At 47.5% G+C, this 24,211-nt stretch overlaps 1 protein-coding gene across 1 annotated transcript in view; it reads left to right on the top strand.

Moving 5' to 3' along the window:
- ASTN2 (astrotactin 2) overlaps positions 1-24,211 on the top strand; it is a 360,946-nt gene that overhangs the window by 311,681 nt on the left and 25,054 nt on the right. Inside the window, exon 20 of the mRNA XM_058038034.1 lies at positions 14,981-15,122. Within this exon, the coding sequence (XP_057894017.1) occupies positions 14,981-15,122 (142 nt within the window). The remainder of the gene's footprint in view (positions 1-14,980; positions 15,123-24,211) is intronic.

Here is a 24,211-nt window from a genome sequence, read left to right as displayed (position 1 = left end):
CTGTCAGGTGGTTTCCATAGGCAGGGTGGCATCAGCTCCTTTTCTTTGGGATAGTGCTTTACAGCCATGTTTTTAGGGCCTGTTTTCATTAAAAGTACCTTTTGAAAATGGCTAAGTAATAATTTGCTAAATTGGGCCCTGAGGTGCTCAGTTTAACAAATTCTTATATATTTTTTTATAAGAAATACATGCAAAGGGAATGGAAAATGGCCAGGTTGGAGCAGGCTGGGTGTTAATTCCAGTTCAGTGTCACCACCATCTTTGTGGTCATGGTTCAGTCATGTCCTCCTTTGCATATTAATTAGACTGATGGGTCAGTAAGTGTTATAAGCACAGACTTGGACACTGGTTGTTTTTTTGCCTCTGCAGCGTTGCTTTTGCAACATTTGTTTAGTTTTCATTCAATGCATAAAATATGGAGAGAACAAAAAGCTCATGCACATTGCATCGTGTAATTAGACGAGTAACCAGATGTTAATTAATATATGAACATCGCTTTTATTTCCAATCGTCTGGCTGTGGTTTGAGCAGACCTATGTCCCCCAGCTGTTGCTACATGAGACACAGGCAGAGCAAAAACAGAGCTCGGGTTCAGCTGCTGTGTTCCCAGAGCACAAAGCATTGCCCCAGCTGAAAGAGGAGATGCTTTGGGGATGTGCTGTCCCCAGACATGACACAGCACTGTGACATTCTCCTGCTATCCAGTGGAGGGCAACAGGGGACACCCTCCCAGCTCTCTCCTCCAGCCAATTTGGGAACCCAGAGGTGCCCTGGACTTTCCTCCTGGCCACCACAGCCCAGTGGGATTCCAGCTCCTCTTCGTAATGGTTTCTGCTGTTTTTGTCTTCTTAAGTAACATGAAAGAATAGTGATTGCTATTAATATCAAACTGGTTTAAAGCTTCTGCTCTGTTTCCTTGGTATATAAATGTTTAAAAAATGTTATCTTAGGTTCTTCAAACAGTTACTGCTGATATTATGGTGGTTTTAAACCTAATGGTGGTTTAAACACCGGCTATGTGGCTCATGGATGAGTCCCTGGAGCTTTCCAAAATTCAGCCCCGAGCAGCCAAGCCCTGTGTCCACATTTGGTCCCACTTTGAAGAGGCTCTGTGATTTTCTGTCAAGGGAAAAATTTTGTAGTGGGCAGCCACACTCAGTCTTTCGCTGTCAAACAATTTGATTCTTCCTAATTTCACCTGGAAGATCCTTTTAAAGAGATCCAAGAACTTGCTTTCCTTTTCTCCAGTTCCCATGTGTTTTTTCTGAGACCAGCCAGTACATCCAGGTATTGCTCCTTCTCCTCCTTTGTTTCTGTCTGGAGAAGTTCCTGCTAACAAAAGAACAATTTTATGACCATCTTTAACCTAATTTGCATTTTTAAAATATTAAAATTCATTCAATTTCATTGCTCTAGCCCTCAAGTTATTTTAATTCCTTTTGACTGATCCCCTGCTGCCTTAATAATGCACCACTTCATCGGTGCTAAAACTATTGCTGTATTTCCAGTGAGAAATGAGATTGATTACAAGGCTGATCATTGAGGAGCTCTGGTAGTGATAACTCAGTTCCCATCACTCTCTTCTCAGCATTGCCCATCTTCATCTCATCCATGCTCAGTCCCTTACCTGCTGTATAATTCTGCTAATTCCCATCTTTTCAAGCATACCTAATAATTACCTGTGTCACATCACGGTGCCTCTGGATACCCAGATAAATGAGATTGTACCTCAGCTCTCCTGTCTAGGGAATGAACTGTCTCACTGAAGAAATGCATCAGGCTCATCTTACACAGTTTACTAAACCTGGGGTTGTGGTTTATTCTCCTTGTCTTCATCTCATTAAAAGAAGGGAAAAAAATGAAAAAAAAAAAAGAAACAAAAAAGGAGAAAAAGGGATCTATAATGACATAAATTTCTCTCTCAAGGCTACACCTGTGCCTTGAATATCAGCAAGGAAGGCTGGGCTATCCAGCCTCTTTGCCCATCATGTGTGCATGGAAGAATTTAATTTCTCCAAGCATCTCATCTCCTGCTAAGCCAATATGAAAGCCCAGGACTCTCTAAAAATTGTCTGCAAACTCCCTGACACTCTTTCACTTTTCTGCTTTTCCTTCCCTCCTCCCTCCACCCCTGCCTCCCTCCCAGTAGCTGGCACAAGGAGAATAACAGTGGAATCACCCACATTGCTGTGGTCCGAGCAGGTTTGTCTCATGTCTAAAAAAATACTAATAAGAAAAATGGAATAAGAGGTCATTGACAAACCTGGCAAATATTTGCCTCTCCTTCCCTTTCCAGCCACCTGACTCCCACAGGAAAATTTTGCCCTCAGACCAGCGCATTCAGGAAATAAACACTTGGTTTATTTTCCTGGGGGGGAGGAGGAGGAGAATGAAAATAGCATTAAGGGGCATGAATTCCACCCCTCACATTTTGGGTGGCTGGAGACAACTGCCACCTTGAGCCATGGCTTTTGTCTGTGCCTTCCAGTGATAAGTTATCACAGAAGTGGCCAGCAGGGCTTTGAATGGTGCCCATGAGCCCACCTTGATGACCTGGAGTGCTTTCCCACATTTGTGGAGGACCTGTGTATCTAAAAAGCTCCCAGAATTAAGAGAATGAGGCTTCAAGCTGATCACTGCACTTGAAAAATTGAAATTGAAAAATTGAAAGCAGCAATGGGCACGAGGAATGAAGAGAAGGAAAACCAAGGATGTAACAGTGGCACTCAGTTCTCTGGCCCAGTTGACAAGGTGGGGATTGGTCATAACATGGATTCAATGATCTTGGAAGTCTTTTCCAATCCTAATGCTGGAGAGACCAGACCTGCTGCTGGCAGGCTCCAGGAGTGGGACCAAGGCTGGTTTATCCATGTGTGCCTGTGGTTCTGTGTATATATATATATGTATGTGTATAAAAATGCATGTGTGTCTGTGTGTGTGTGTATTTTACTATGTTAAGCCATAAACTGTATGGGTTAGGTATGAATTAGAACCTTATAAAATGTGTTTACTCATTCTGTGTAACTCAAAGCAGGGATTAAACAGTAGGAAAAACTGACCGGGAGAATTTTCCAAGCAGAAAAAGTTTTACAGCTCTCATTGTGAAGTGTAGAGGGAGGACTTTTTTTTTTTTTTGTTCCCTTTTTTGTGTTTAGTTTTTTTGGGTTTTTTTGGTTGGGTTTTTTTTCAGGGCAAGTATTTTCTGATTGAATTTTTATGGATATTAGATAAAAGGAGGGTGAGGAGGGCAGCTGAAGAGGAAGGAGGAATGGGGGAATAGCAGGAGAGCATTCTGGCAGGCAGAATTCACCCCAGGTACCTGAGCCTCATATTCTCCTCTCCATCTCTTGTGACAATGTACTTTCTATGCCAGTGGCACCCAAGAGGGCCTCCCCATGGCATGCTGTGCTCCTCAATAGGCCCTGCTTTTCTCATCTCCTTGGAGGCATCTTTTATAGGGGAAACAGAATCACATAATGCTGAATTTAAAGGGAATGGGTGTGGGAAAGGAGCAGTGGAAGCAGAAGCAACAGGGAGATGATGCTCTCAGTGAGTGAGCATCTCAGGAAGGGGAGAAGAGAGAGGGGAGCAGGAAATGGGGATGGATTGAAGTCTTACAGACTGTTGGCTCTCCTTGTCATAAGGGAAGTCTGGACAAAGCACCCAGTGAATAACCTCACCATTAGCAAGTGAGACATCCTAGGTCAGATGAGTGATGTTTGATTAAGAGCAAGGTGTCTTGCAACATGGAGCCATTTAATTTATTATTTCCTTCTCTTCTTTGATACAACTTTGGTTCTGCATCTTCTGTCTGGTCTCTTCTACCTTGTAGTTCTTGCTGCCTTGGTGAATCATCCCTGTCTGCAGGACCTGTGATCCTTGTGCAGTTAACAGAGCCTGACTCATTCTCCTCTACATGTCATTTCCACAAAAGGTTGGGTTTGGGTTGTCGGGGTTTGGGTTAGGTTGTTGGTTTGGTTTTTTTTTTCCACTTGACTTTATGAACATTTTCCAGGGGGCTGGAGAAAGGGAAGGGAGAAGAGAGACCTGAGAGGGTTCATTGTTTGGGCAATTTTCCCTACTGCTAAATGTCAACATCCTATGCTTGATGCTTCGGATATGGAGTAGCAGGGCTTCTATTTCAGGCTTTGCAAGGGATGGGAGAGACTCATCTTATCTCTCCAACATGGCCCAAGTGATGTTTGGGTTCTATTTAGGGATTTGAAGAAAAGAGGGAAGTGATAACCTCACTTCATGAGCTCGGGGTTGGATACCTGGCCCTGGCTTCCCTCGTCAGCACAGATCCTGGAATCCATTCACCACTTGGCTTAATCCTGCTCTGCTCATTCTGGAACTCTGTCTTTTGTCATCGGAGTGGTCAGATGCTGCACAGTTGCTGGCGATGACACGTCCCCAAAGAACCATCCTGGAGGGATCAGTGGTCCTGGGGGTGGGAAGGGTGCCCAGATAGCTCACTTTGCCAAGGACATTTAGGAGTCAAAAGGCAGTTCCCGCCACAGAGATGGTCTCCCAGGGCACAGAGTCCATCAGATCTGACTACTAACATCTCTCCTTCCCTGTGGAGGACAAGATTGATTTGATGTGGTTTCTAGGATGACTTAAAATTGGGACCAGAGGGCATTGCCATGCCAACATCCTGCTGTGTGACACTGTCAGGTGTCCTCAGTGCCTGGAGGTTGCACACTTGTAAGAAAGGATTCACCGTCCTTTAGGGATGAAAATCAGCTATTAGTGGTGAAAGAGCTGGATTGGGCCTGTGGTTATAGCCTCAGATTTGCCTTTTCCCTGCTGTGTTGGAAAAGCAATTTCTTCGCACCCCTGCTCCTTTGGCTGTGGTCTGTCCTAACGCTGTGACACAGGTGTGACACAGCTCGAGTCTTGGCTGAGGGGTGTAAATGACACTCTCAGAGGTATTAATGGCTTATGTGGAGTCTCCACATGTCAGACACCTCATTGGCGCTAGTTTGGTGCTTGAGATCACCTCAATTTAAGAAATTAAAGATTATATTGTGTAAGCAGAGGGTCTGTGCAGTGGGGCAGGAGATCCTGTCTTGCCTTGCAGTCTTAGTGAGAAAGATGGAGGGATTGCTGAGGTGATGATGGGTGCTGAGGTTGACTCCTCAAAAACAAGAGTCTCAGCTCTTTCCTCATTTCTTGAGCTTTCTAATGGATGAAAACTGTGAAGAAAAGTGTTAACTCCATTATTATAAAATCAGTAAGTGAATGATTAATGAGCTGTGTTAAGAAAGCTGCTGTGCAGGTACTCCAGTAATTTAGGTAATTCCTCGTTCAAGAACTGATGTCAACTCTTGCATATTTTTAGTTCTGACCAAGTGGGTCTTTTCTAGCTTCTGAGCTGGGTCAGATAATGGCTTATTTTTTCAGTTTTATCTTGGTATTGCCTTTGGCTTCTCTTATGATGCCTGCTTGGATAGATGGAGAGTTATGGGAAGAGGCAGAGAGCCAAATGAGAGGCTTTCTCCTCTGAGTCTGAGGTAACAACGTATCTACAAAAATATTTAGAACTCGCTGTGTTTGCACAAGTTTTAACCTCAGTTCTGAAAGCATGTACATTAGTTTATCTGGCACACGAGTGTAATGGAACAACTCACATGAGTAAAGCTAAACATGTGTAAATGTTTGCAAGATACGGGTCAATAATTCTTTGGAAATCATAGCAAACCAAGCCTCTATTTTCTTACACAGTGCTGGTCTCTAGTCTGCCTCAGACAAGTGATCAAGAATATCTGTAATAATCATTATGGTGTCCTTGTTCCAAAGAGCTCACAGCCAGGATGCAGAAACTCAACAAGTGTAAATTGTTATTGTTCCATTGACTTCAAGGGAGCTACAGGAGATTTTATGAGCTGAGGACCTTCCCCCCATTCTCAAGTGTTCAAAACTGCAGAGGAGGGCCAAATAAGAGGTCTGCTTCCATGCAGGTTCCTCCACGAGGACCAATTCTTTAAGTCTTGGTTGGATAGCAGCCTGCAGGTTTGGCTGCAGTTGGGTTTGCTGAGTGCTTCAGAATGTGCTGCTCCAAAGTCTTATCGCTAATTCATCAGCATCTCTGCACATGACCTTTATTTAGAATAAATGGTGCCAAAATATTTAAATATTTCAAATATTTAAAGAAAACTTTCTTTGAATTTGTTGCCATTACAGGTAGTTTGGTCCAATTTCCAGGACCAAGCTGTGAAGTGTAAGAAGGGACTGGGAACAGGGTCAGGCAATAGTGGCAATAATATAAAAGCCCAGAAATTCCACTTTCCCAATAGGTGCAAGGAGATATGAAGCACAGACCAGCTGATGACTTTTCACCATGGGTTTACATGAATTTGATTTGACAAATTACCTGCCATAATTATGGTTTTAGCAATTAATTGCACGCTGAGTTTAATTCTAGGGATTGTTCCTTTCCTTTCCAGCCGGTCTGGTATTTCAATATTTGTGGCCTTTCTATAGGAAGCTTCCCAGGATTTGTCCACAGACATAGTTCATGGTGAAAGCTGCTTACTTCACATTTAGCCTTCTGAATCCCAGCAGAAGATGGAACGTCCCAGCCCTCTGGACTGGTGAAGCTCAGGTCCTTGATGCAGTGTTTGCATCCAAAATTTAGCAGTCATTTTCAGATAGTAGCTCATTCCCCCAGGAACTACAAAAGTGCCCTGGTGCATTTAAGGAGAGTGAGATTATTATTCAGGTTTTGTTGCCTTCTCTGCAGTGTCTGACACATCAGTTTGTGCTGGATAAAGTGGCTCTAGGGCTGGAGCAGGGCTGGTGGGATTCCTGGTGAACATAAGGCTCCATGCAGCCCTTGGATGTGCTACAGGCTGCCAGCTACGGGCCTTGGGCACCACAAGTGCTCTGGACCATTGGTGCATTGTTAGAAATCTCTATTTTCGAAGAAGCTAATTATGAAAAGAAAGCAAGAATGAGGGTGGGAATGAGATCTGTGGCGATGAGGGTGAGAACTCTCTGTGGTGATGGACACAATCCTCTGCCAGACAAGAAGGGTCTGAGGAACAGAGCTTTGCTTAGTGCCTGCACAGCTCCCAGTACAAATGGGCTCCCACTTTGCCTTGAAATCAAGCAACTATTTTAACATGCTGCAGAGCCCCAGACAAACCCCAGGGAATAGAGACATTCGCTTGGACTCTGCAGCGTGCTAATGTGAGTACGTGGCTCTGAGATTGGAGCTGGCTCATGCCTGGATGTCTCTGAGCACAGCAGAGTCAGCTCGTGTCTGCCTGGGGGTGACCCTTAGCAACCTAGTGAACCTTGAGAAATCCTGGAGGGCTCACAGCACAGAATGAAATGCTTTAATTCCCCCTCTCCTCCAGCAGCACACTGCCTTGGGGATGCGTTTTTACATCAGTGAAAGCATTTTTTCTGAGGTCTTAGATATTGACTGTGAAAGACCTGTGATAAGCAGTCCTTGAAGAGCTCAGATGAAGGAGCAAGGAGTCCTATTGATGACCCTGAGAGAAGAATACACTCATGATTAACCTTGTGCATCGTAGAACATTGCAACTCATGCAAATTAAGATCCTTTCCCTCTTTTTGACTAGCTGTCTTGATGAGAACAGCTCATCTTTCAGTTCCACTTGGTGACTCCATGCAAGTTCCAGCCCTGAAGAGCACCAGTGAAGGCATTTAAGTGATTTCTTTGACCCTGGAATGCAACTTTTGCTCTTACCTCAACTAAAGCCTTGCTCCTTAAATTTAACCATCTACAAATGCTGTCTTCCATCATCAGAGGACCTGGTGATGAAAACCTAGAGGAGATGGAAGTCCAGAGGAAAGCTCTTCATCATTATTAATGTTCTTGGTAGCATACACACACAGGAAGCAAATTCCCCCAAAATTCACAACTTCAAAAAGGTGAAGCTGTTCAGGGAACTGGAGTTTGCACCTTTGTACAGGTTGGGAAGTGAAGCACAAGCTGTGCCCGAAGTTGCAGCATAATCACTGGCTTTTCTGCCTCAGCCTAGACAACCTGTGCCCAGCCAGAGTGATTCCTGATGGATGTGTCTTTGAGAAAAGCCATGACAATGATATTATTTCTCTGGCTACAGGGTTTTGGGGTGTGGTCTTTAGGCTCCCATCTAACATGAGAGGCTGGTGTGCACGGATGCTCCCAGAATGTGGGCAGAAATTTTTTAGTAATAACTGGGCCTTTTTTATGTCTTTTATAATCTGGCAAGCCATGCAGGGAAGGAGGTTTTGACATCATTCCACCAGGATCAGTAGGGATGGTTTGCTTTTAATGATCTAGGCAGCGAGACAGACCATCTGCTGATGTAAATCGGAACAGCTCCGTCGCCTGAAGTTATGTTACACTAATTTAAATCAGCCCATCATTTCCAAGACAAACCAACCACCTATCACTGCCTTCCCCCACTGAGTGCCAGATCCAAAGCAAGTTAAACCCAGGTACAACCTCACGGTGGAGGAACCACCCTGCAAATCTGTGCTCCACATCCACTCATCCAAAAACCTGGTCCAAGCCTTCTGCTCACAGCCCTCCTCTGGTCCTCCCCTCCTTCAAGGGAAAGCCCCAAATGAAGAGGAGGATGAGGCAAGGACCCCCAAAAGGTGACAGACTTGGAGGGTCGAGCATGCCATTTGTTTCCTCATTTCAGGAACCAAAACCTGGCAAGGGGAAGTGGAGTAAGGTCTCTTTTTCCATCTGCTGCGCTGGCATTGCTCTGGAGGTCACTGCTGGGGACGGAGGTCCTCGCTGGGCCCCATCTGCCTTCTCTTGGCTCCCTCATTTATGCCCACTTGGGCCTCTGACATTCTACTCTGTTTTTCTTTCCTTGAAAATGGATCGGGAATTGGGAGCCGCTGCGCAGGAACGCGCCTGTTCCCCATTACAGCTCCACCGGGGCTGTAACACAATCGTGCCTGCTCCATACCCACACAGATATTTATTTATCCATACAGCCTTTCTCCTTGTTTTCATTAAGTTAGGCAGAAAAGGTTAATCTTTCTTCTGCTAAAGCTTCAAAACCAACCAAACTAAATAAAATATGATTTCTTTCATTTCTCTTTTAAAGGACACTCTCTCTCTCTCTTTTTTTTCCCCCTTAAGTACCAGAATGAGGTCACAGTCAGAGATGCCACAAGAGTAAATTGAAAACAGGTTGAAAACAGCAAAGGGGAGAAAGACAGGGAGAGAAAACCACAATCAGGGGAAAGCGCCTGGTAACACTGCAGGGTTGGTTTCATCCAACCCAGTAAAGAAGCTGTCAAGACAGAGACATTGGTGCCTTCCTACTTTCCCCTTTGTGCTCTTTCTAGGAATCTTGAAGGTGAATGGCAGCAGGGAGGTCTCCTCTCATCTTAATTTCCACTTTGCTTTGCAGCGCCTGGGTTTTCTCCGTGCTGCTCTTGGCACAGGCACACGGGCTGAAGGTGTGGGAACGCCTGTGAGGGTCCCAGAGCTTCCTTTTGCTCCTCGAGCCTCCTGGAGGCTGCTGGCCTGGCTCTCTTGTTTAGTCTGGTTGAACTGAGCGCCGCAGCTCGCCCTGTCCTCGCTGGGATGGTTGGTGGGTGATTCATCCAGCCTGCTGCCCGCAGCTGGCACTGGCTGCAGTGGAAGGACTGAGGCAGGCTGAGGCTGTTGGATGCTGTGTGCCAGTGCTCTGAGCCTGCTCCCAGCCATTTCCACTCCTCAGCCCCTGTTCCTGCCCGTCTGAGCCTCCTGCCATGGGAAATGTGCTCAGTGGAGAGCACACTGCCAGCTCAGCCTTGAAGACATCTGAGCTGGGCATGTCCTCCTCCTCCTCCAGAGATGGAGCTGAGTTCCTGGGTGGTTATCTGTTGGGGAAGATGAAAAAGGAAAGCCTTATAAATATGGTCATCTGGCAAAAGATTTTGAGAATATGGAAACTATAAGTGAGATTGAAATGAAAGCAAGCTATGAGATACCTCAGTTACTGAACAACAGGAAAACAATGGTGTGGCCAGCTGAAGGTGATCCCCTTTGGATGGAACAACACCCTCTGCTTGCAGACAGGCCCAAGGGTCAGAGCAGACCCTACAGCTTGGCAGAAGGGGCCCAAAGGGGAGTTTGTAGGGTTTGAAATATAACACGGTATGGTAATGTAATGATTCTTATAGGCTGTATGTAAATGCTATAGGATTTGTATTGTACTAGATTGGTTAGTGAGAATTAGAATATTCAGCATGGAAGAAGATTTATTGTATTGTAACGGGAACCTCGCTCTCTTACCCTTTTGCTCTCTTACCCTCTCTCTCTCTCATCCTCTCTCCCCCTCTCTTCTCTCGGGCCTGCTCTGAGCTGTGTTTGGCAGCTCCCAGCAGGGCCCTGCACCCAGGCCCTTTGCAATAAACCCCAAGTTCCAGACCTGGCTGCAGAGATCTCTCGTCTCCATCCATCCCCACCGTCCTACCCCTGACATTCCTACAGTTATCCCAGAGTGCCACCAGTGGGATGACCCGTGGCTATGCCTGCTGTGGCCAGAAGTCTTCAGAGCATCCCATAATGGGAACCCCTCTTCAAGCTCCAAGCTTGCTGTTTTTTTCCTCTGTTTTAAGGGCAGCCACACACACTGGAGTCAGTGTAAAAGATGCTTAGAAAACCAAAAAGAGGAGATTTGCCAAACTCCACAGTCATGCCTGTGGATGAGGATGAGGCAGTAGCAAGGGGAGAGAAGGGAAATGCCACCTGGAGAGAGCTACATCTTCCTGACAGTTATTAGCAGAGCAGAGATGGATTTTCAAAAGCTGCCTGGGAAGTGGATGGTTTGGGGTATATGAGCCCTGGAAAGGCATGGAAATAAGGGAGAAGAAAGTCTTGCAAGGATATTAACTCCTTGCACTTAGGAGTGTCAGCATCCCATTGCTGGGCACAACTGCCCCATAATTTGTAGTCAGTGAGCAGCAAGTGACATTTTTTGCTCTGTGCACAGCATTTTCCATAGTGATATTGAGCTCTGTTCTGGGTTTTTACTACTGAGAAGTGAACACAGGTGAGGCATCCTCATAGGAGTCTGTTATTTGTCCTTGATATCTGTAACAGCTTATTGCTTTATTTAGTGTGACATCAATTATTTATTACTATTAATGAAGGACACAGATGTCTGTCTGGTCAATAAAATATCTCCTACTCCACAGAGATGATGTACTTAGCTATCATTTACTCTGCAGAGAACCTTTGGATTCTTTCTGAAATTTAATAACACGAGCAAAGATACTCAGGCAATCTAGAAGGTTTGTGCTTCAGGGCTGCTTTGGGAGCCTGAAATCCTTCTTTATATTTGCTGGCGGGATGTGTGAGAACACAAGTCCAGATGGGAAAAAGAAGCCCCTTTGCTTTCCATCACGAGCTACTTATCCATGTAATCCCTTTTATAAAGTGATCAAACTCTTTCCTTAAAGGTGGTTGGGTTATTTGCCCTTTGCAGGAGTAGACTAACCATTTATCCATGTCCAATTTACATCCCCTGGCCATTACTGCCCATTAACCTAACTATTGCTTTTCCATCTGAGTGCCTACCCTGTGATGTGTTCACAGTCATGTGTCTCTATTTGGCCTTTTTTTCCCCCTGTTTTTATTAGGGAATTTGGGCTTTTTGCTCTTCCCCTGTGAAATCTTCTCTCCATCTTTTCCTGTGCCTTGCTCTTGAGCACAGTTGAGGAATGCTGTGCACTGAGTCCTCGCGTGGCCTCATGCAGCTGGGTCAGTGTTCTCCTGCTGCTGCATGATCCCAGGATCATTTTTTCTTGGTAGGGCAACATTACTGGTCAATCAAGTGGCCCAAGTGTCCAAAGCCAGGTTGGAGAGGGCTTGGAGAAACCTGGCCTAGTGGAAGGTCCCTGCCTGTGGTTGGGAGTGAGGTGAAAGGGGATGATCTTTCTTGTCCCTTCCAATCCAAACCATTCTCTGATTTATGATAATTCTCTCACCATTCCACCAAAAGCAGCAGTTACTTTAGCTCTGTTCCACTGACAAAATCCCAATATAAATCTAGGGAATAACTTGTTTTCTGCTCCTAAAGAAGGCGTAGGAAATTCCCTTACAGCTGCTTTCAGGGCACTGAGGACTGCAGGGTCTCTGCCTTCTCTTTTGTGAGATGAACAAATACAGTCTCTGTGTGCCCTGCTTTTCCAGGGGAGAGCAGGGAACAGCATCTCCCTGCCCTGGCTGCAGACTGACAGCTCTGGGTACCTGCCCTGTCCCCAGGGTGTCCCTTCCCTGTCTTTGCTCCATGGTCTGTGCAGTCTGGCACCACCAGGGATCTCACTGCTGCTTGTTCAGGTACAGGAAAACTCCCAGCCTTGGTGCTGAGCTTCCAGCATCTTTGTTAGTATCTATTTTGTTGTTTTCATAAAAAATCTCCTTGCTTTGCAGAGCCAACAAGAGGGGAGCGTTCCCCAGAGGTTTGGGACTGAGCAAAAAGCACTCTCTTGCTTTTTGGATCTTATAGCAAGGGTTTTGGCTCAATCCAAGTGGAGACGCTGTTGGCAGACCCTGCAATTTTCATTTCCTCCTGTGCAGGGGGACATAAATGCACTCCCTTCCCTGAGCAGGTCTGATCCATGGCAAACCAGACCACTGTGGGAAGCAGCTGCTGCTGTGTGTCAGGGCAGTGCTCCCTGCTAGCCTGTTCTCTCAAAACTACCCAGGAAGACCATGGAAGAGGAGCTTTCAGATGCTAGTGCATGTCCTAGAGAAAGTTAGCTGTGCAATTTTAATCATAGAATGGTCTGTGTTGGAAAGGGCCTGAAAGATCATCTCATTCCACCCACCCTGCCTTGGGCCTGTCCTGCCCTTCCACCAGACCAGGTTGCTCCAAGCCCCGTCCAACCTGGCCTTAACACATTCTTTGAGCCAGTGGTTGCGCATGACATTTTCCATCTCATTTCCAGTCTCCTGCAAGTCTGGTTCCACCCTCTCCCTGTCTCAGCCCATCCCATCCCTTGTGCTCCCTGGCACAGATATCCTGGCTGATCCTCCTACCTGGGGGCTGCCCAGCCCAGATCTTGGACTCCAAGTCCCCTTGGCCTCTCCCAGCTCTCGCTGCAATCTCAGCCCACCTATTTTCTCTCCTAGCCCTCATCAGCTGCTTAGAGGAAGGTGTGAGATCCCACAACATTCATCCATGGGATGATCTGTCCCCCCATGAAGCTTCTTCCTGCTCAGGAGGGAAGTTGCTTGAGGCTGGAAGAGCCTTAAAGCCCTTTGCTCTACTTCAACAGCACATTCTGGTCCTGAATTGGTGATTCATCAGGTTTGTAAGCCATGGCAGAGTCTGTTCCCAATGACTCCTGGTGACAGGGAGTTCCCCAATCCAGCCCAATGCTGTAGGAAAAGGGATGGAAATGAAAATTGGAAATGAGTAATAGGGGATTGTTTGTTTGCTTAAACCATAAACCCAGAGCTGAGGGACTTGTTGAAGGCTGGGCAGTGCTCGTGACTTCCAGGCAGGGATTTTCCTGCTGCCAACACAACCTGCCTGAGTTGTCTTGGGATTTGGGACAGACCTGGGTCCAGGAGCTGGGCTGAGCTGCAGAGACTGGTGACAGAGCTGCCTGAAAAAGTTTGGAAAGAACAAGTCGTGCTGGGAGCATTAAAATGAATAATTAAGGCTTGGATTCCTTCAGGGAGGAAAAGAATTTATTGCTGCTCTTTTCTCTGGCCAAGGGGGATATTTGTTACTGAGTTGTGTGCTTTGAGACAAGACGCAAATGCGGTTTAGGGGGCTGGGGATGAGGGGATTTTTTCTTCTACCTGGATAATTCAGCTTCACAGTGGGATGTTCTGGGCTGGTTACACCACTGGCTTCCTTAGGGTCTGTACCAAGAACTGGTGCTTCGTTTCAGTGCTCCTCAGTCACTTTTGCCATTAGAAAAAACAGAAGTGCTGAGAAGGGAATTCTCCTCCTCCCTCTGCTGTGATGTCTTGACATTTCCACATGCACAAGGTACCCAGCACGGCAATCTGGGCCCAGCTTGGCTTTCACCAGCACAGCCATCACCTACAGCAGCCTTGCACCTATTCCCACCACTGGGAACAGGGCACAGCCTGGGCAATGCTCTGTCTTATTTTCCTCTGTGGTACCTCAGGCTTTCAGTTACACCAGTGTGAAATGGGAATTAAATGCAATGAGGTCTAACCAATAGACAGGCTGCCCACTGCGAGGAGACAGGTTGCACAGCAGTGGACAGTCATGCCCAAAAACCTTAATAAATGGAGCATTTCCAGTTTCAGCTGGGCCATGATCTGAGTGTTTAATAGGCCTTATAAACCAGAAGACTAAAAAGAAAGGTTTTTCAGTATTTTTAATTAGTGTTTTTTTTTCCTTTGAGTGCTTATAAAAAAGCAAGTGTTCTTCAACATGACTGAAGGAGATCCAGTCAGAGCTCCAGGAGCTGGCAGAGTGCAGATGAAAGGGAGTGCAAAGCTACTGGGTGTCATTAAATTAAATAAAAAAAAAAAATAAAACCGTCACATTGACAGCAATTCTATCCAAGCACTAAAAATGTATTTTTGCTGTTAATAACATGGCAGAAACACCTCTTGTTGTGGCAGGTAATGTTTGGAAAAGGCCATGCTTAAGAGCTGGACATGCAGCAAGGGCAAGAATCCTTGTTTAGCCAGGCTTCCAAATCTGTAGCCCAGCTCTGGGTGGTGTTTCTGCAGTGTCTGCAGTGAGGCCACACGTCCCCTCTGCGCTGTGATTGCAGCTGGCCATGCAGTGACACAGCCCTGGCCCCCAGCCCTGCACAGCTGGTGGCCCAGGTGTGTTTCCTCCTTGCTTTGCCCACAGGTGACATTCTCCACACAGACCTGGGACATTCCACAGCCAGCTGGAGCTTGCTGATTGTGTGTCCCGCATAGAGATGTTCCCACAGTGATTTTAAAGCGGTCAGCAGTAATTCACGCCTGTGTTGATGCTCTGGTGTCACTCCTCTCTTTGCTCTGCAGGAGAATCTCTGAGCTTTGCAGATGATTTGCTCTCTGGCCTGGCAACCTCCTGCGTGGCAGCGGGTCGGAGCCACGGAGACGTCCCTGAAACCAGCCTCTACTCAGTCATTTTCAAGTGCCTGGAACCAGATGGTCTGTACAAGTAAGGAGAGACACGTGGGGAGCTGCTGGGGGCAAGGAGGGATCTCCAATGCTGTTATTGAGTTGTTATTGGGCTTTTTGGTCAGCACTGCGTTACACCAGACACAGGGCAAATGGTCAGACTCTTCCTGATGCTTTGGGTGTTACGCACAGCTGGTGAAATGGAAAAGAACTGTCTGCCAGTGCAGTGCTGGAGGCGCTGAGAATCCATGGGACACTCCTGGATAACTCTGACTTTCAGCATTCTGGGTGTACAGGTCCATGCCTGGTGGGCAGGGTTGTCTCTGATGGATGAACTAAGCTGATGTGGTCAGATTGGAGCAAGTTGCCAAGTGCCTGGTGGGATGAAATAGACGTCAAAAGTGTGACAACATGAAATAGATGTCAAAAGGGTTTATAAGTTGCTGTTTCTCTTAGTAGGACATATTTGAGATCAGAGAGACGCCAAATCCTTCTGCCCACCGCCCGCATACTGTGGATATTTGACTCTTCTGAGATACTTTTTGGGGAGTTGAATTTTCTCTTTGAATCTTGTGGATATTTGACTGTTTGGATATTGTGGATATTTGAGTCTTCTGAGATACTTTTTGGGGGTTGAATTTTCTGTTTGAATCTTGTGGATTCATGAGTTTCCAGAGCAAAGGGATAATATCAAGAACTGACTTTAACTACTCCTTTAGAAACATTTGGACAGGGTCTGGGCTTTCCAATATGGCTCATTAGCCAGGGCATCCTCTGTCTTGAGAGGGATATCAGGAGTAAGATCAGTAAGAGAGGAAAAACAGAGCAAAGAGGCAAGGAGACAGAGGAGAGACAGAGTGAGCAAGAGAGAAACACCCAGGGCTTAATGTCAGAGTGACTGCAATAATTAAAACACATTTTGTAGTGAGTAATGAAACTTTTTATGGGACCACAAAAGCATTTAAAGTGAGAGCTGGCAAATAGTCTGTCAGCGAGAACTTTTTAAGACCTTGATTAATACTTTCCCTCCACCGCCCCCCAGTTAAGTATGTTGACAGCCTCCAAAGCCTTTATTGCACATCCCTGGAGCAGGGCTGTCTCCAGGAGTGGGCTCCAAGTGGTACCTCTTGCCATTTAATAATATCAGACATTTTCTTGTCAAATATCTATAATGCATAAATATAATTATTTATTTCTCTGGGAACTGGGCTGCTCTGAGAAGGTGCCAGGGGAGAGGCTGGAACAACCACAGAGCTTGCTAGTAACCCAAAGCCCATAAAACTGGCCTGTTGTGAGCTCCCAGCTGCCAGGGGCACTGGGACAGGGAAGAGCCACTGGTTTTGATGGAGGCTGCTGCCGTGGTGAGCACACAGAGCTGGGAGCCAGCAGGTCTGGCTCTTGGGCAGCCTGGGCTGCCAAGGCATCCTCCCCATCTGCCAGGCAGGGGTAATTGCACTCACCCGTCACTCTGGGGGCTCTGTGAGCTAATTCCTGCTGTCTGCAAAGGGCTGGGAGAGCCTTGGGTGGAAGGCACAGGGCTTTGTGCAGGGTTTTGTCATCCCTGTGGTCAAAGGCAGTCTTCTGCTTCCATCCCAGCCCCAAGGCACATTGCCACTGAGGTGGGCAGCAGAGCTGGCGGTGCCCTGTGCCCTGGGCATGGGACAGCGGCTTTTGTGGGGAGCCAGGGCTGCAGGCAGCCAGCAGGCAGCTGTCCCCTGGCACCAGGGAGCTCTGGAGCTTGTCCTGTGTGGGGACAGCCCCAGGGTGATGCACAGCTCTGGCTCTGTCCCACAGCACGGCTTGGCTCCTCAGTCCTGCAGTGCACATGGATGGGCACATGTTCCTGTGGGCACCTCTGGGGCACAGACCCCTGTTCCTGGGCATCCAGAAACATTGCATATGGGCACACCATAGCACTCCCTTCTCGCTGGCTGCTGCCTCCCCCAGCACATGGCATGGAGTGATAAACCCCTGCTCCACTGCTGTGTCTGTCCAACACACACCCTCCTGCTCCAACCTGGGCCCTGCCCAGCATGTTTACTAAGTATTCTCAGCTACACAGGCACCCCCATTAAATATTTCTCTGCTCAGATGTCCCCAGGGTGACACACAGCTCTGGTTCTGTCCCACAGCATGGCTTGGCTCTCTGCTCCTGGAGCAGTGCCCACAACACACATGGATGGGCACATGTTCCTGTGGGCACCTCTGGGGCACAAACCCCTGTTCCTGGGCATCCAGAAACATTGCATATGGGCACACCATAGCACCCCCTCCCTGCAGGCTGCTGTTGCCTGTCCCAGCACATGGCATGGACTGATAAACCCCTGCTCCACTGCTGTGGGTCCTGCCTGCCCAAGACACACACACCCTCCTGCTCCAACCTGGGCCCTGCCCAGCTTGTTTACTGAGCATTCTCAGCTACACAGGCACCCTCATTAAATATTCCTCTGCTCAGATGTCCCCAAGGTGACACACAGCTCTGGCTCTGTCCCCCCACAGCAGGGCTTGGCTCTCTGCTCCGGGGGTGGTACACATGGATGGGCACACGTTCCTGTGGGCACCTCTGGGGCACAGACTCCTCTTCCTGGGCATCCAAAAATACAATTGCCTGCGGGCACACCATAGCACCCACTCCTTGCTGGCTGCTGCCTGCCCCAGCACATTGCATGGATTGATGAAGCCCTCTTCCATGTTGTCATGAGCTGCTGTGGGTCCTGCCTGCCCAACTCACACCCTGCTGCTCCAACCTGGGCCCTGCCCAGCATGTTTACTGAGCATTCTCAGCACCCCCATTAAATATTCCTCTGCTCAGATGTCCACCCAGTTGCAACACAGCGTGAGGAAAGCCAGAGCAGTGAAATGTGAGGCTAACGCTGCTCTGCGCCCGCACAGACAGAACAACAACACAAACACGGGCACGGGGTCATTTCTTAAATTGAATTTCTTCTGCTTGTTTCATTTGTTTCTGTGGAAAAATAGCTATCTATAATAGCTCTGGGCTGGGTATAATCCTGATTATAGCCACTCGCAGGGCTCTGTGCTGTTCTCTAGGCTGGGAGGTAAGCACACAGTCTGCAGCATCAAAAACAAATTATTTGCTTCTGCGGTAGTCTGAGGGTATCACATAACCCTAGCAAGGGGACTGGGAGGTCATGGAAGTCTCTTCTGCCCTGTAAATGTGTCGAACATCCTGTCCTTTTCTTCTGTAGTACCTACAGCAATTACACTCTGCTGTGGACCATTCATTTGGAGTACTACCAGCCTGAGATCAAAGCTGGGCTGGAGTATGAAAACAAACCCAAAAAATGTTCTACAAGCAAACAAATAAACAAAGTCTGATTGATTCCTTTGCTTTTAAGACTTCTGTAATTCCAAAACATAAATGAACAAAAGGAGAACTAATTTCTTTGTCCTTTGCAGTTTCAGTCTGAGGAAAATATGTTGCCTGACAGCCCTTTTTTCTTTGCCTTTAACACATTGGGCTAAGATGCCAATCCCTGCATAGAGGGTTTTCCACAGCAAGTAGATCATGTCAGCAAAGGCACATGCTCCAAAGGCTTGTGTACATGTGTGGACCATCCTCAGTGCCCATGCCACACCACACACAGGTGCCCATCCATGGAGATCCATGCTGAATTCATGGGAATGTACCCCAGGGACCTACCCATGGGTGCTGAAGATGGTTCTTGAGGTTTTGCTGCAGTTCTTAAAAAGCAGAAATCTTACATTCTTATGAAATGGAGAAGGGTTTGCTCTCCCCTGGGGTCAGCTGGACCAGAGCTGTCTGTCAAGCTTCCCCCCATGTGGATCTGGAAGAGGCTGAGGTGAGGAGGGCAGAGGGAGAGATGTGGATGTGTCTGTGCAGTGCTCACCTTGCGTGGAGCAGCCAGCCTGGACGGCAGCCAGTGCCACTCAGATGGATGGCTTGGGAGCCTTGGGAGCACCAGGCTTTGACAGGCAGCTTGTGATGAACCAAAACCAAAACAACAGCGATGAGGAAGGGCTCTGGCTTGTCTCAGAGATCAAACTCAGCTTGGGGGACTGAGCACCCCACAAACCCATCCAACCTCTTCGCTGAGGAGGCAGGAGCTTCCCCTGGGCACCCCACAAACACATCCAATCTCTTCACTAGGAGGCAGGAGCATCTCCTAGGCACCTCACAGCCTCCCTGAGCCTTCATCCCAGCTCACCCATCTCACCTCTCACCCCATTTCTCAGGGAGTGCCTGGGGATGCCTCATGGCTGAGCAGTACCTGCTGTACCAGAAGGCAGCTTTGCCAGCCCAGCACGTTTCCTTCAGATGCCTGGGGAGACACCAAGCATCCCTCAGCCAAAAAGGGAAATTCTGGAAAGGGAAATGAAAACCCCCTCCAGCTCCTCAATGGAGCTGCAGTGCAAACACACCAACCTCTTCCCTGCGCCACAGATACTATAATTATAGATTAGATTAAATCCCAATGTTTCACTTTATTTACATTCCTGACCTAGCCTATTCATTTCCAGTGTTTGTGCCAAGAATCAGCACAAAATTTACTGGAAATAATATGGAAGTCATCAGGATTCCTTCCAGAGCATTTCCTTGGAGTGTGTTCATATGCTGTGAAGAAGCCTTTACATTCCCTCTGCTGGCTCAGATGGGGTTTCCCCAGGGTGATCATGAAGCAGCCCAAAGCTCTGGGAGAGCACGTTCCAGGGGTGTTGGAAGGGTGGAAACCTCTTCCTAGAGGTTGAAGATTGAGGACTGGAGGGAAGGGGATTCAGTCAGAGCTCAGAATGGCAACACGAGGCTCCCATCTGCAGCCAGGACACGCCAAGTCTTGCCCAGGCAGTGCCATCCTCTGCAGGATCTGCAGGCCATCGACAGCATGGCCAGGCTCAGCTTGGGATAACATGGAACATCCCTTTTTTGGTGAACTTAAAGAAAAATGGAGAAGTGTGGAGCAGGGAGAGCCCATCAGAGCATGGAGAGGCTGCAGTCCCACAGGCTGAACGTGCTGAAGGAGCTGGCCCAGAGCAAGGCTGATTAATGCAGAGTGACCTCTGCCGTGTGCATAGCTGGGATAAAAAGGGGAACAGAAAACCCTTGGTGCTCAAGAGTGTGTTCATGCTGGCAGCAGTCCCCTGCTCCTTACATGATGCTAATTGTTGTTGTTGGTTTTTCGTCAGGGAGACACGTGAGTGAGTGTCACAGACATGTTTTATGAAAAATCCTTTCTTTAGGATTTTTTCTCCTGAGATGCTGAGAGGCCTCAGGTACAAAATGTAAACATTGATTATCTGCTGCTGTGGAGTGCAACAGGTGCATCTAGGATTGGTCTCATGTGGTTGTTTCTAATTAATGGCCAATCACAGCCCAGCTGGCTCAGGCAGAGAGTCCAAGCCATAAACCTTTGTTATCATTCTTTGCTATTCTATTCTTAGCCAGCCTTCTGATGAAATCCTTTCTTCTATTCTTTTAGTATAGTTTTAATGTAATATATATCATAAAATAATCAATCAAGCCTTCAGAAACGTGGAGTCAGATCCTCATCTCTTCCCTCATCCTCAGACCCCTGTGAACACCATCACAAGTGAGCGCTGGAGCAATCAGAGACAGATCCCAAATCACTCCATGGCTTGGGTTAAAACACATCTGTTCCAGCCCTTAGCCAGGTCCCCTGTGTGCACAGGAGCTGTGCTGCTCCATTGGATCTACCTCTCCCCTTCCACATGCTCTGCAGCTTCCCAAAGCTGACTGGTGCAGGGCTGTAGTTTCTCCTCAGGCATTCCTGGCTTGCAGAAGCTCAAACAAGGCAAGTCAGGAGCTGATTTTGCTGAATCCTAAGCCTGTACCCCAAATGCAGGCTCGTTGTTCCTCAGCACTTTGGGGCTGTGGCAGAGCCAGGCTGCCCTGTGCTGGCTGGGGTCTGTGACTGTTTTTGCTGCAGTGAGTCCAGCACAGAACCCTCTGGGCTCACCTGGGCTGTGTGTGCATCACTGGCTTGCAGGGCGACTGGCCCCATGGAAGATGGGCTGTACAGGGAGCTCAGGGGCTCAGCACAAGGGTGTAATCTCTGCACTCATTTCCATGAAGTCCCATTTGTGGAGGTGGGTTGGGCTCCTGCTGAGGCTCCAGCGTCTGGAGGATACACATCTAAAAACCACAGAGAAGACACTCATGGTTTCTTCATGGCCAGTCAGATCTGGAGGGCTCTTCCCAACTTCACCATTTACTCTGCTGAGTGATTTAAGGAGAACGTTTAGTCTCACTTCCATCATCACCTGTTTACCTGTCCCCTTTAAAAACTCAGGTTTTAGTCTCTCTCGTGCAGTCTCGTCTCCTGGGTGGCTCAAGGCCTCCAGGTGCTGCTGCAGTGTTGCTACGCTGACTATTTGCCATCACCCTTCTAAAAGTTGTGTTTGAATCAGAATTTTCTTTCTGGTCTGTCTCTGCCACCAGTGCTCAACCACTAGGACAGACCTGACATCAGGAGATGCCTTTCTCTGACCTCAGTAGAACTTTCCTCTTTAGTATCTGCCACGTGTATAGGTATCTCACACCTTTTTGCTGAAAGACCAGGTTTTCCTTCCCAAATTCTCTGCTTCTGATCATACCTCATGCCACAGAGAGCAACAGAACAGCTTTTGCTGCCTCCTATGGCTGTCTCCTCTCTGCCCCTTCCTCAGGACAATCAGACTGACATAACATTTTTGGTTTTGTCCCTAAAAACTGCCAGCATCTAAATCCCAAACCTGTCTGAGTCCAGGACCATCCACATTGTCCCTCTGGAGGTGGCTGGAGGAAGGCTGGCAGTGGTGTAGTAAGGAAAAGGAAGGAGGAGGAGGAGGAAGAGGAGGAGGAGGCATGAAGGGGTTATTTTATGGGGTACTGCAGCTGTGCCAATATAGGATTCTTCCTGGGAATGGCAGTGAGATGGAAAGGAAGATTTTGGCCTCTTTGCCTGTTGGTAGACAGATGGATCTTTACAATTCCACCTTTTCCCCATCAGCAATCCCACATCACCAGCCCCTTTTAGCCACAGAAGTTGGAGAGTATTCTTTATTCCTGACTCTGTAGAAACCTAATGCTGCTCCACATCCAAGTCTTATCTCATGGACTAATGGGAGAGGGAGTGCAAGGGCTGTGATATAAATATCAACACAGGCCTTGCTGGCTTGGATTTGCTCTAAGGCAGCCAAATCTGCATCGTGCTACTGCCTTGGAGCCCTTTGTTTTGTTCATCAGGTCTCCATGGTGCAGAGCACCCTCCTCCTGAAGGCTGGGAAGCTGAGGGCCATGCTGGTTTGATTATTCCAGCACAGTTTGAACACATCCCATATACAGGACACAAGGAACACAGGACACATCCTGTTTTTTTTTATTTTTCTAGAGAAGAAGGGAGTGAGGAGAAGGGCAAATATCCTTGTTGGCTGTGTCCTGGTCACAGACCTCTTTTATGGAAAATCCTTTCCTTAGGATTCTTCCTCCTGAGAAGCTGAGAGGCCTCAGGAACAAAATGTAAACAATGGTTATCTGCTGCTGTGGAATGCAACAGGTGCATCTGGGATTGGTCTCATGTGGTTGTTTCTAATTAATGGCCAATCACAGCCGAGCCACAAACCTTTGTTATAATTTCCTTCCTATTCTATTCTTAGCCAGCCTTCTGATGAAATCCTTTCTTCTATTTTTTTAGTATAGTTTTAATGTAATATGTATCATAAAATAATTAATCAAGCCTTTTGAAACATGGAGTCAGATCCTCGTCTCTTCCCTTAACCTGAGACCCCTGTGAACACGGTCACAGTGTCCTGGCAAGAGAAACTGGGAGGGAGAGGTGTGACATTCCTGGAGCTCCTCAGTGATCTGGAGCTGAGCAGAGGTGAGGGCTGGCCATGCTCACATTCCACAAAGCCCCACTGCAGGAGAACACTTAGGAGAATCATGTTCAGGAGAACACTTAGGAGAATTGCTTTTTTTTTGGATCAGGTGATTAAGAGATGCTCCCTGCAAAGAACTGTATTCTCTATTCTCTTCCTAATTTCCTTGTGCAGTCTGGGACTCAGGGATCTGAGAGTGGCAAGTTTGACAGCTGCCCATAGCAGCTCAACCTGATATTATTTACAGACAACTCAAGATTTGGGATTATTTAGGCTTTAAGGAGTGGCCAAAAGCAGCACAATTCTGTCCACAAACATGCCTGAGGAAGAGCATGTCCCTGGCGTCTCTGGGGTCTCTGTGGGGCCTGTGGGACTCCAAGGGATCTGTGGGGTCTCTGTGGGGCCTGTGGGACTCTGTGGGATCTATGGGGTCTCTTTGGGGTGTGTGGGGTCTCTCTGGGGTCTGCCCAGGTGTTCAGTCACTACTGAACCCACAGGTCTCATCTGAACCCAGACCATCTCCACAATCAGCTCAGGCAGACTCTGTGTGGGACCGCAGCTCCCCAAAGGTGGAGATATTCAGCAGTGATATTTCTCTGAATAAAAGGATAAGTCACAAGCTAACCCTACCTGCCCATCCTTTTGTCCACTCTCAAAAGCAAAGTTTGGATGCCATGAGCTACAGGTTCTGTCCCAGCTCAGCCCAGCTATGTGCATTTCTCTCACATCAGGCTGCAAGTCCATAAAACTAGTCAAACTTTTTATTTTTGTTTCATTTTTCCAAAGGACACCTGCAGCACATCCCAGCCCATCCTTTTCTTGTAACAACAACAGCACAGAGAGTCCTTCACCAGCCTTGTCTCCCAGAGAACACTTTGTTATTTTCATTTTCTTTCTGTTTGTGTGCTATTTATTAAAAAAAAAAAAAAATCTCTTTTAATCTCTGACTTGTGCAGAACATTACATCAGTTAGCATCCACCTCCTGACCATGCCAAAGTGAAGTTTATCAGCACAAAGTGACCTCTCCAGCTCTGCCACCCCTTCTCCCCCTCAGGGCCATGGCTCTTTCCCAGAGGAACAGGGAGTTTCTGCGGGGAGCTGCAGGCAATGGAGCCCCTGCCCAGATCTCAAATGGCCTTTAATTAATTCCTTGGGGTTTGGGTTGTTTCCCCCCTGCCTGTGTTTGCAGAAGGAGCCAGTAAATTGAGACATCTCCATTTTGGGAGCATCGTGGTCAAGGCTCCACCATCAGAGCCACAGCTCCTGTTGCC

Source organism: Melospiza georgiana, chromosome 20 (genome assembly GCF_028018845.1).
Source record: "Melospiza georgiana isolate bMelGeo1 chromosome 20, bMelGeo1.pri, whole genome shotgun sequence".
NCBI lineage: Eukaryota > Metazoa > Chordata > Aves > Passeriformes > Passerellidae > Melospiza > Melospiza georgiana.
The sequence above is the reverse complement of the archived record's forward strand: the minus strand, read 5'-3'. Positions and strand labels throughout refer to the sequence as shown.